The 13,467-nt window shown below is 43.8% G+C and overlaps 1 protein-coding gene across 1 annotated transcript in view; it reads right to left on the bottom strand.

Annotated features, from left to right (window-relative positions):
- The window catches only part of NEGR1 (neuronal growth regulator 1), a 290,225-nt gene that overhangs the window by 101,389 nt on the left and 175,369 nt on the right, over window positions 1–13,467 (bottom strand). The window contains exon 3 of the mRNA XM_074875772.1: window positions 6,905–7,030. Within this exon, the coding sequence (XP_074731873.1) occupies window positions 6,905–7,030 (126 nt within the window). The remainder of the gene's footprint in view (window positions 1–6,904; window positions 7,031–13,467) is intronic.

Here is a 13,467-nt window from a genome sequence, read left to right as displayed (position 1 = left end):
CCGTAATGAAGCTATTGCCTGCAAGATGAGTAATGATGGCATAAGGGAGGCATATCACTGTCATTGCTGATCAGGTTAAATCACTGAATTATTTTACATTCTGTTTCTTAGACACCTAAAGGGAACTAGCTTCGCTTTGGGTCTAATGCAGCCATAAATCTACCTCCATTTAGGAAGGTTGGCTGCACGTCGTTGCCACTCAGGATGCCAGGTCTCGAGTGGGGCAGGACCTCACCCCTCCCTGCAGCCCGTGAGCACATCACCGGCTCTGGCTGTCACCTGGATGAAGCGATAACTCCACGTGAGAAAACCCTTCATTACCTTTAGGGCTCTCACCCAGCAGCTGGGTGAGATGGGATCGCTTGCAGAGGGAGACAACGGAACAGCGACTCCAAACCCAAACCCAGGAGCTAGGGAACAATAATCACCAATTTTAAGCTATCCGGGACAAAGCAGCTCAAGTGGAAGAGGTCTTTTCAGATGGCAATATTGCCAGGCTGTTTGAAGTACCTGTTAATTGGACTTTGAATAATGAAGTTGGGAAAATGTTCTCTGATGGTAAGATCCTTCACACGACTTGATTAGTGCTGGGAGTAGCTTCACTGTGCAAAGGCAGCAGCTGAGCGTGGATGAGAGCAGCTTCTCATAGATCAGAAATCACATAACGCACAATCGCAGATATATCAGAGCAAAACAGTGGTGTAAAACAACCCTCACCAGCAATGATATCTCTTAGATTTTTAGAACCTAGCAGGACAAAAGATGTAAGCCAGAATCTTTTGTTTCTCAAACTTTCAGTTTTAAAACCATTTTCAAGCAAGAGATGGAGCATTTTAAAAGACGAGCTCACACTTTGTACACACACAAAGCCCTGGAAATCTGATAATAATTCATGTCAGTTAAGTATTTTCAGCCTGAAAATCCAGGTTCAGAGTACTTGCACTTCAACAAAATACTCATTTCTGTCACGTGTGGATAACATCTGAAAAACGGTGGCTCTCTAGCAGAAGTGCGAGTGGAACAAAATATTTGACATTATCTGTGCTCGTATCAAGCTTTGTTTATTTCTTAGGATTTAGCTAGAAGTTTTTAAAAAAGCCTCTTTGCTTCTCCCTCCCCAGTAACAGCTTTCTGTAGCTTCAGGAAGGGTCTTGCAGGAATTGCCCTCCGCCTGTTCAGGGACCAGCATCGCCTTTTGTCCTGTAATTGAATTGAATCAGCTCATAGACCCGTTCTTCCCAGACAGCCCCATCATGCGAGTGCTCTGAAGATGTATTACACTAATATATCGTCAGAACGACATTGCTATGATGATACATTAATGCAATACATCTTCACAGCTTTAGGGCTGCCCAGAAACAATAGGACGGGCATTAGATTCAGCTCAGTCATATCACACTCACACACGTGTGCCCCAGCGGCAAGTGAAATGTGTTGGAGAAGGAGAGGAGTCATCATGTGAATATGTTCAAATCTAAATTCAGGATAATTTCTGGGTAAGTGTCGCTTTCCTCAGTGTCAGCGAAAAATCTGTTATTTTGCATGTGCTAAACAGTTCTTACAGGGTTTTCTGGGGGGTTTGTTGGGTTATTTTGGAAAAGCTTCAGTGTCACCATTCTCTGGAAACAGCACTGAATGAACAACAAGAGTGTCCTGGTGCTTGGGATTTGCCTTTCACTCGACTTGGGAAAATCTGTCTTCATTCAGCTAAACTCGTTATCCTCATGTTTTAGGAAAATAACTAGAAGCTAGACTGAAAGTGATGGGGATAAAACTGTGAAAAAAAGGGCAAGGGAGCAGGGAAGAACTGGAAAATATGTAACTAGAAGTCACCAGCGATGATGCTGAGGATCCATGCTGAGGGGGACTGTTCACTACGAACAAGCCAAGAGACCAGGTTGGTATGGTCAGGAAACACTGCCACACACTACACACAACTACAAATAAAACAGGACGTTCCTATGTCTCAATCTTACTTTTTTCTACTTTTTTTTTCCCTGCAGCCAGTGGCTGGGAAACCTGCTAGCAAAATATACATCACGACATCTGCCTCCTGGTTGCACCAGGGATGCTCAGCCTCTATGCCAGCAGGTAATGCAGCAAAACAGGAGGGGATGTGGGGATGGAACCAGTGCTGAGGACCTAACGTGCACCGAGGGGGGGTCTGGGGTGGCTTTGCTTCGGAGCAGATCTGTCCTGGTTGTGCAGGCTGAGCTCCCGCTCATGGCAGGACCACGCAAGGTTCACTCCAGGACAGCAGCCACCAGTTTTCCTTCATTTGAGGGGACGGGGTTCATGCACTTTGGGTGCATCCGTATCAGCATTTTAGTTTGGACCAGGGGTGCACTTTTGAGGTGAACCTCTTGGTTGCCCTCACTTCTGGCACCACGCTTGGCGCTGCAGAGCATGCGTGCAGAGCCCAGCCTTGGTGGGAGTCCGTTGGGGAACAACACGATGCCAACATGAACCCCCTAGAGTGAAAATATTGGTTTGAAACATATGAGACTGCCTATAACAACACTTGTGGTCAATACTACGATTGCAAAGTCCAGCACTCTGAACAAAGCCACAAGTAAGGCTACTCTTGCAATCTTTTTATGACCCCCTCTCCCTCTCTAGCTTTAACATAGACCCATCCTGGTCACTGTTGTCTAAATGAAGCTGTGCTAGTTTGACAAAGCACAAACCCTACGCGTCCGACCGACGGCCCCATCAGCTCTGTGAGCTCTTGCCGTGTCCTGCCTCTGCCCACGTGCTGTAGCGGCAGCTGCCAAAACAACCTGCTGGCATTGAAACTTCTCTCCGTTTGCTTAATTCAAGTATAAACAAATGAAACACGTCTATATCCTGAACAGTAGACTACGGTGTGGATTTTCCAGAAGTGTCATTTTGCTTTAAGGGAATTAGGTAGAAAAAGTTTTGTTTTTTCTGTAGGACTTTTTGAAACTATGAAATTTAACCTCTTTTGTGTTTAGATAAACCCAGGAAATGCCAGGCTTTCCTGGTAAGCCTGTCCTAAGCAGCAAAGCGCTCAGGCGGTGGGTGCTTCTGCTGCTGGCCCCCGCTCACTTCAGCGGTGGCTGCTCTGCATCCCAGGTCATCGGTCCCTCCATGGCTGGGAAAAGTTGCCTTCGGAAAGTTTTGTCAAAATCAAAGCAGAAAATAGTTGCCACATACAGCACAGAAACTTTGCAAAGCGGTAATATTTTATCGAAAGATTTCTGGATGGTTTTTTGCTGTTACTGCTCCTGGCAACACTGGCAGAGCTGGCTTTTCAAAACTGGCAACATAACACACACACACACACACTGCACACAAGTGTTAAAAGCTGGAGTTATTTTTCAGGCAGACCTTAATTCTTTAAAATTCTGGCTTCATTCTTAAACTATTGATGCTGCACTTTGCTCTTAAATGTCAGAACAAAATAAGTAATACCTGCAATTTGTTCAGATGACATTTCAACAATACGAGATTTTCAGATTACAAACTACAGCCCCGTGTTTCTTACGGTGTTATGCTGAATGTGTAGATTCTGTGGATTTGCATAATGGGTTTGTATAATGAATATTTATATAATAAAACATTTACATAATGACTGCAAGTTAAACATGCACAATAAAGATTCCAGGCCAATAATTTATGTACTAAGTTAAAAATCGCCTCTAAATACATTTTATTTCTATTCCTACGAAAGGTTCATTTTATCTCTTGTTCAAAAAAATTGAATCCGACCTCATCCAAGCAAAGGCTGGATTGATGCAAATCATGATAATATTTTGGAATTAGTCTACATTGAATCATTTGTATTCAGAGATTTCAGTTTCTTATCTTTTAGCAGCAGCTTTGACAAACAATTTCAGAATATTCTAAATATGATTCATTAATATAATTTAGTGTTGTATTCTAGATGTGACGCTTGCATGTAAGCCTCATTAGTGCCATTGGGAATTACAGGAGAAAACTGGTAGAAATTATAAAGTGCAGATGAAGCTTATGTTTAGATAAAGGTAATTTGCTGCAAACAGAATATAAACCGTTACAGAACTCTGGTGTTTTCAACTCTCTTGCATTTTGTTTTCTAATAAATGCAGGCTTCTTGTTTGCCAGGCTGCTACTTAACTGGATTTGAGTGTGTATGCCAGAACATACACCTGAGCACAGAAGTGGTACAGCGTTAGTGAAATGGAAAAATTCTTCTTCATTTGGTAGGCTAGTGGGCAGAACATATTCTGGTGAATTACAGAATGGTTAAGAATCACAGAATGGTTTGGGTTGGAAGGTACCTTCAAAGATCACCTGGCCCAACACCCCTGCCATGGGCAGGGAATAATAGATCTAGGCTAATAATGATTCTTGAGTTAAAACTTCAGTTATATATATATAAACCAAGCGTTTCTTGTTATTTTATCATGTGTACCTCCTCTTTGCCCATAAACAAGTTCACGAGCACCAGTGTAAATGCATCTGGAGGTGAAGAAAACCAGTCACGCTGTGGGGAGGGGCTTCCAGTGTCCCCCAGGCAGTAAGCCTGCGGTAGGTGCCTATCCCACTGGTTTTACAATGCCTGTACTGAGGGCCCCCCAGACAAGGGAGACATGGACATCCTGGAATGAGTCCAGTGGAGGGACATGAGGGTGATGAAGGGGCTGGAGTATCTGAACTGGGGAGCAGCTGAGGGAGGCGGGGTCTCAGCCTGGGAGGAGAGGGCTCCAGGGGTCCTACACCAGATGGGGGTGTAAGGGAGATGGATCCAGACTCTCCTCTGAGATGCTGGTGACAGGACAAGAGGCAGCAGGCTCTCTTCAAGACAGAGGAAATCCCCTTTAAACATGAAAAAAAGCTTTTTTTACTGTGAGTGTGATCAAACACTGGCACAGGTTGCCCAGAGAGGCTGTGGCCACTCCATTCTTGGAGATACTCAAACACAACTGGACATGTTCTGAGCAGGAGTTGGACCAGCTGTTGTTCTCCAGAGGTCCCTGCCCACCTCAGCCAGTCTGTGGTTCGCTTCTGTGATTTTCCTGGTTTTTGAAGAACCAGATTTGTAAAGCCATGTTTGTGTTTCATCTAACCTACTGCTTCCTGGTGAGAGAGTAAGGGATGTGGCAAAGCCAGTCCAACAAGCCACCCATCCCCAAAGAAAATCCTAAGAGGAGAAGGTGTATGGGATTTGTGGGATCACCTGCCAGCTACTTGATCAAGATGTTCCAGTGGAGAGGTTGAAACAGTGAGTAGATGGTAAAGGAATGTTGCTGTCTCCTACGGATGCTATTCATATGCACCTCCAGGAAGGGCTGAGAAGGCAGAACGAAGCAGGCATTGGGCAAGGGAAGGGAAACAAAGCACAGGCGGCAACTGCCTGCCCTTAAACCTTCGGTGGTGAGAAATCACACCCGTCTGCCCACAGTCTGCTGTGCTGGGCGCTCGGCACATCATCATTGCACCGTGAGCACTTTGATTGACTCTCCCTGTACCATGATACCGTTGATTAGCCTTCTCCTCAAATTTCATTTTCAGTTCTCGTTGTGGTAAGTGTAATGGGTCTGCAGCTGAATGATCACATTTTTCCTCTCAGTCCTCATTCTCAGCCCTTTGGTCAAGATACAAAATCAGTGGGTTCACTGAAAGCCCTTGTGATTACGTGCACTAATTTTGTCTGAATTCAAGATGAGGGGGATCTAATTCCTCCTCAGACCCCTTCTCCAGCCTAAGTGCACTAATTCTCCTTTTCTGCTTTTTTCCTCTCCAGGAAAATTGTAACAGCTCCTTTCCGTAGACGATCTAATGCTTTAAGCTATTACTCTAAAAGTATCACCACGGTTTCCAATAAAATTTTATTTGACATTTAGTTAAAATCCATTTTCTGCTACAACTGAATTTTTTTTCTTAGTCCCTTGATGGACACTTCAAGCAGAATTCATTGTCATTGTCTTAAAGGTCAAAAGTTGTTGTGGTTTGGGTTTTTTTTTTCAGATCTTGCTTTGTAAAGCAAACTGTTACTCAGGATTATGAGACACTGCAGTAAGCTGTGACAGTCCATGAAACTCTTCTTCCCTGCAATTACTTGGATTTCATAAAAGTTGTGTGGGCAAACAGAAAGACCTTCACTGCAAAAATCAATTACCATTGTGGAGTGCCTATCAGCGAAGCAGTGCAATACCAGTCTTGCATGCCACTGCCAGCTGGAAGTGGGGAGCATCTCCTCCAGAAACACAAAACCCACCCGGATTTCCAGAGCCGGTAGCTCTGAGATACGGAGCGGGGATGTCCCCACCCCTGAGCGAGACACATCCTGCTCTGTCGTGCCTCCGTAGAGGTGCCTGTAATGGTAGCTAGAAGCTTTCCTTTAAATATGCTGTGAGGAATTAAAAGTATAAACAGAAATACTAAATGGAAATTATGCTTTGGGATGCCATTTTGTTTGCAGTTTTTCATATGTGTAATTTAATTTGTTCAATAAAACCATTCTAATAAACTATGCTGTATCATGGAATAATGGTTCCATGGTAGTTACATTAAACTAAATCTATTGCATGATGTGTTAATGTTTTTAACTTTCACGCCTACTTCTAGAGCGCACTGTGTGTTCTTGATTATTTCCTTGGTTTGGTTTTAATTGGAATTATTTGATAAATGCCTACAGTCTGTTAAAATGGGCTTAAAAAGATATTTAGGGTGCCTTTATTTCTACATTCCTATGTTACAGTCACATTATAGTTTTCACTGATCTCAGCTGAAATCTGAAGAAGCTTTTATTCTCCAGAAGCCTAGTTCGGCACACACCTTTTAAGGCATAAAGAAGTGATGCTGTCACGCTGCTGAAAACTGAAAACACAAAGCCCATTACTGGTGAAATGCTACAGAAAGCTTCAGGTAGCTCTTCTGAAGACGGAGTTGTGCTTACCAGAGGGAGAGATGTGTCTCCAAGAAATGGAAGGCTCTGGCTTCCCCGTGGCCAGGCACACCAGAGTAACGTTGCTGCCTTCGTTCACAACGATGTCACTCGAAATACGAAATATCTTCGGAGAAACTGAAAGGAAACAAGGAGAAAGCTGTAACGGAAAGCTGCTGAATCAGCACAATCCCGCCAGAGCACGGATAGCTGAGGAGAGCTGGGATACCCATATTGCCATTACTGATATAAATACATGCACTTGTTGAAATATAACCCTGCAAAAACCTTGTTTAGGTGTGGCCACTGCTATTTCCATCACATCTGCAGAAGCTCAGCTGTGGATTCAAAATGCTACAAATAAGAAAGCAGCCATTTCCTCTATTTTGTGCAAAGCAGGTGTCGTTATCGAGTTCCCAGTAAACTGCTACTGATGGGTGCTCTTGTTTAAGAGATGGTTGAGCTTGCTCATGTGACAGTTTGAAAAGGGGGTGAATTTAAATTTTTCTTGTACTTTTAAAAACAATGATGCCTATTACACCTACTCTGTGTGTACTTGGAGTCACATCTGTTCATGGAGAAGACTAAAATACATTTATTTCTGTTGCTTTGTATTGCTTTCAGGCTTGCAGTAGCAACATGGCTAAGAAAAAATAAGCTACATTTTTTCTTTCATTTCACCAGCAGAATTTTTCACTAAACTACATTTTCTGTACTATTTTTACATCTGGGCATAAGAGAACAGAATTCTACATGGATGGAAAATGATGGAAAGCATTAAAGGGCCTAACCTCAAGGGAATGCTTTACTTCTTGCAATGTTACACAGGGAGGAAAGGAATTCAGGGTCCCAGCAATGAAGGCAGGAATTGTGGATTTCTTTCTTTCTAAAGTAATATGTATTTCTTTACATGTCTTATTATTACGTTTGATATAGACATCAAATCAATGTGGTAACAAGTCATACCCTATGGAAGTTTCTGAAAAGCACCATTCTCTAGACGATAAACAACAAATTTTATACAAATAACAGTAAAAGATACATATCTTACATGGGGGTGTTTCAGAACCTTCTGTAAGGACTGCTTTAAAATGACAGTGCTCTGCAAGGTAGATGGGTACTACTAAAATGAGGGGGGGGGAAATGTTTGTAAGCCATTTTCCTAACCAAAGTTTCTGTCCAACTGGAGCTTTACTCTCCTGAACGCCACAGTCTTGTCCCACTGGTTTGTTCCAATTTGTCACAGCCAAAATCCCCCCATCTGAACCCATGCATACACCTTTGCAACCTGGAGTAGATGGTTAGCATCCCTTCAACGGACTGTGAAAGGGCAGAGCCTTTTCACACACACAGACTGGTTCTGTGGGCTTTGGGCTCTCCACCCACAGATGTTCTCCAGCCCTTTCCCTGGTCTAGTCACTGAAAATATTTCAGTCATAGAAACGAGCTGGGCTCAGACAGACTTAAAGAAGCTGGAAATTCTCAGTGCTTACTGGTGGCTATGCACTTGTAAGCAAAGAAAATTAAAAGTCTGTGTAAAGTGTTTTTAACCAGCAGAGGAACATTGTCTTTAGGGAAAATGAAGGTCTGGGGAAGCCTGAACCTTTCCCAATTCCTAAAGCAGTGAAGCTCAGTGTTACTCGCCTTTGAAGTTCAAGCAGTACATACAAGTTACACAGTAACTTGTACTTCTAAATTTGCCATGGACTAACTCACAAAGGTGACAATCCACTCTTCCCTACTTCAACTGATGACCTGAAAAAGCATGAGGTCATTACAGACCACTTTTAGGAGCTGAAACATACAGAAGGGTTATTTCCATGTAAAGGGATAATTTTTAAATCAGATTTCTTTGCAGACCCCTGCAATGAACCTGTTACTCAACTTCCTTCTGCAGAAGTCTCTCCTGTCCTGAAGGAGACCATGAGCAGCCACCACCAACATGGCCACCCCGCGTCAGCTGTCCCACGACGTGACCCTTCCTTGGGGTGCCCCAAAATGGGGCGTTGTTAATGTGGCTCCCCTCTACTCCCCCGTCCCAGCTCAAGTTAAATACCATCAACATTTCAGCTTGGCAATAGACAAAACACTGAAAGGAATTCTTATTTATGTGCACAGAGGATGAAAAATAAATCTACTTCCTAAAGACAGCTGGTGAGGGATCATTCTATCTGAAATGCAGAAATCCATCTGAGAGCAGGATATCATGAGTAATGGGGCATAGGCAGTGGCTTCATTCAGTCTACAATATTTTAAAAATATCTTCTTAAATCTGAACCACTTATTTCTTTATCCTTCAAGAACGAATGTACTTCCAGAAAGTCAAGTAAAGGAATCAAATAACTCAAAACAGTTCTTCTCACAAGTAAATATATACAACCGATTGACGCAATATCTATTTGAAACTGTGAAAATATCTTCTGGATTAAGTAAATGTTACGGTATAAGATTTCCAACAGCATTAAACTTCTTATTCGAGGTTCTGCACCTTTGAAGGTAGAAAAAGAGAGAGATTTGCTCGGTTCCAGCATTACTGAAGCAGTACCATGGAGGGATTTTTCACACCTGATGCCTAATGCTATTCATCCAGATGAGTTTTATTTGCCTTAAACTTGTTGCTAAACACAGAGGACGTGGTGGGAGCCTGCTGTGCTGCCACGGTGGCACCTGGGTGGCCAGTACAAACTACAGCAAACTAAAAGGTCTCCTGGTACTCACCAGGGTTGGGATTAGGTTTAGTCCAGTCTCTTCCCTGCATCTGTCACCAGAAAACGGGTGGATGAAATATCCACTCACTATTCAGCATACTGATTTAATTAGTGTCACTGATAAAAATGGATTGGTAATATAACGTCCATTTCAGTGGGAATGAGGAGCTCGTGGCATGCTCTGTTGCTGGTCCTCCAGCTTAACTACTGTAGGTCCTGTGAGCAGCATGGCATAAGGATCCAGCAGAAAAGCTGGATCGTATAAGCAATTATACTCGTATCTCCCAAAATACCAATTTCCAAAGAAAATACACTGACAGTCCCGCCATGGGCAGGAATCTAGAACTGAAGTAATAGGATTTCATTCAGTTCACACAGATGAACCAGACTTCTTTTCCAAGACAAAGAACACAGTCTACTCTTTTCTCTGCTGCATAATGCAAATGTTGTCTATGCCCTCCTCTGCCTTTCCTCATCAGGTTTTATTTGCTCTTTATCACTCGCCTCCTTTTCAAGAGTCCTCTTCTCACAAAAAGCAGCCCTTTTTCCCTAATGTTCAGCCTCCCAGCCCTGGATTTCCTCCTGCAGCTCCAGCTCTTTCCCTCTCCTCCTTGTTTCAGGATAGCCACTGACTTTGGCTGTCAGTCTCCCCTTCCTTCTTGTAGGTTTTGCCTATCGTGTTCAAACCCCAAATCTATGGTATTTTGTCAAGTTATTTTAATTTTGATAAAATCATAATGGCAAACAATTTGAAAATCTTTCCCTGGTGATTCTACATGTAAGCCATGGTTATGGAACGTAGAATTTGATATGAATGAAATTCAACTGTATTAACATATTTGTGGAATATATGGCCAGAGGGGTCACTAGGGTAATTTAATCTGAGCTCAGATAGTCACAGGCTTTAGAAAGTTTCCCAGAAGCCTGACTAGAGTACATGTTTTAGAAATCTGTCTTGTCTTATCCTGGCAGTTCCAGGTGGTGCTCACACTGCCACATCTGGTAAGCACTTTCAGCGACTAAATACCCCTCACTGCCGGGAAAGGACATCTTAGTTCAAAATTGCATTCCACTAAATTCAGCTTTCAGAAATCAGATCTTATTATGTTTTGTCTGCAAGGCTGAACATCCCCCTTACTATCAAGTATCTTTCCTATAACTAAGGACCTGCACAAGGTGATAAATCACCTCTTCGTCTTTCTCTGCAGATGATTTGAGCACCACAAGCTTAATTTTTGTAAGGCTTCCTAGATAACATTTGTTTCTCTCTTTTAAGGAGTCTCTGAATCATCCTGAAATGTGAACAGTAGAACAGGGCATAACAGCCTAGCAAGAGTCTTACCAACACCACGTAGAGAGGAAAACCCACTACTTCATCTCAGCTTTATTTGCTCGTTCCCTGTGCGGTTATCATCACCCATTATTCCCATTATCCCTCCAGCTCCTGCTGTGGCCAGCTGGGGAGGGAGGGAGGGGGCAGGAGGCACTGAAGGGGTGAGGATGGCTTGCTGCACGCATCTCCTGCATGGTTAAAAATACCAGTTACCCATGCTGCTACAACACTGTAAATGCCTGGAGGCTCCTCTTGGTCCCATTGCACATACTATGGGAACCTCCTCATAATTCCCTCTTTAAAACGGCACAGCTTGTGGGTAAAAGCTGGTGTCCCCAGCAGGAGGGGAGAAGGGCAGTGTCTCCAGGACTCTGCTGCAGAAGGGACCTGCTCTAACAGCACCCTCTGTTCTACCTTACAGCAGCTCTCTTAAGACTTTCCCAAAACAAACCTCCCCACCGGTGGCTGACAAAGAGCCGCTCTTTCACCTGGCTCTTTGGGGTGCTGCTTTCTGTCCAGATCTGCTGTCCCTGAAGCCTGACTGATTGATGCTAATAGGAATTGAGTCTCTGGCTCCTGCTTCTTCCTGAAGCTCAGAATGAGGCATGCCATTATTTTGCAGGGGATTGACACTGAGTCCATAGTTCACTGCAGCGTCTCATTTCTCATTTTCAAGGACTGGAATTATATTCTTAGTTACATTCACGTGTACGTAAATGATGCAGCATGGCAAAGCTCACTAGTGTAGTGGCAATGACTGTAGGGTAGAGCTGCTTTTTAGTTGCTGTTGCTTTTCTGAACGTGGGAAAGGATGTCTTACTTTCATCACAATTTTGAATTAGGTAAAAAATCTGGGGCCTCAGCCTAAGTGCACCCATCTTGTTTCTTAAAATACATGCTGCCTTACCGTACCCCCCATTGAAATGTCCAACCAAAGTCTACGTAGTATCAACATTACAACATATGTGGCTGGACATACAGCTCTGTTTCTTCCAAAGGTTTCCTGAGATAAAGGTGATGACAAGTTATGAACTACATTTTTTATAGCAACATTTATTAAATCATATGGTAGCCAACTCCCTTTCCAGATTATAGAATCATAGATTACATTATAATTTAATCAATCCCATCTTATATACAGAATGTAACCTATCCCAATAGAACATATAAAAACTGTGAGAGGAACTGGATTATAAGTACAGAAATGTTACATCTGGGAGTTTGGCAAGAGAGATTTTATCACCAGAATGGAAAGAATCACCTGCTTCATCCCTCCCAGGTGGTGTAAGAATAGCTTTTGTGCTCATACTGCCTTAGCTGAAGCTTCGTATGCTTCCTTTTCAAGAAAGAGTGACTTTTTTGGTGAAGGAGAAGCATTATATAGCCTCTTTTCCAGAATCCCCAATACCCTCAAGTTCTTCATGCAAGTGCTGGGCTGCATCCCCCACCTCTCTGTCAGCAATGATGATTTGGTTTTTTTCCTAATTATAATTTCATAATTAAGCAATAAACACAGAGGGAGGGAGAGAAGATGGTGCTTTCAGCGACTTAACTGACCATTTCTTTTCGACTGGAAATAATTTGTTGACCAAACCATCTGTGCAAATGCTTATCCATTTCTGACTGTGAACGGGCAAACAGCAACGTGCACCAGTGTTTGCTAAAGCACCACCCAGCACATTTTGCAGCCCCCCTGGGCTGGGCTCTATCGAACCCCTCATGTGTTTGAGCACAGGAGACGCTGCTCGGGGTGCAAGCTGTGGTGGAGGGCAGCGAGGGACGGCCACGGCGAAGCCGCGCGTCACCCAAGTGCCTCGGGCTGTTGCGGTTCAGCCTTTGCTTCTGCAGAACCATCAACGTCCCACCAAACGCAGATTTCTAAAAGCCGTGACAAATCTCCGAAGGCAAAATCCTCCCCTCGAGAGCACACAAACACCCTCTGAGCATAGGGGTTTTGGCAGCCCGCGTGCCTCCCCTGGAGCAGCCACCGGCCCTGGGGGTACCCACCGGCCCGGGGGCCCGCAGGGGCGAGGGGCAACGCCATGTCCTCAGGGCACAGCCCCGCCAGGTTTCTTCTATTTTACAGATTTTCTGATATCGCTGCCTGCAGCAATCGGCACAGACAGGATGCGACAGCTTTTGGCATTCCCCTGCACACAGAAGGAATTTGTTCCTCCAAATAATATCCCACACTCCTTCCCAGGAATCTCAGAGTCAGACGTTTCCAGCCAAAGGGCAAATCAACACCATCGACTCTCTTCCTGCAGCGGCTCAGAGCCTACGGGACGTGAGCGCACATGGTCCCTGCTGGCAGTGCTTCATGCCCCTGTCCATTATATCCAAAATACGCAAAATGTACGGTATAACAGCTTTTATACTATATATGAGACTACACTTACAAACATCTGCGGCTTATTGCATTTTTCTTAGGGAGACAGAAACTCTCTGCTGTCACGATTCCTCCCCGATGTCACAATCCATGACCATTTTCCCAACAGCAGCACCCACTGGAAGTCCACCACCTTCCACTGCAG

This window comes from Strix uralensis, chromosome 8 (assembly GCF_047716275.1).
Source record: "Strix uralensis isolate ZFMK-TIS-50842 chromosome 8, bStrUra1, whole genome shotgun sequence".
NCBI classification, from domain to species: Eukaryota; Metazoa; Chordata; class Aves; order Strigiformes; family Strigidae; genus Strix; species Strix uralensis.
This window is presented reverse-complemented; position numbering and strand designations above follow the sequence as displayed.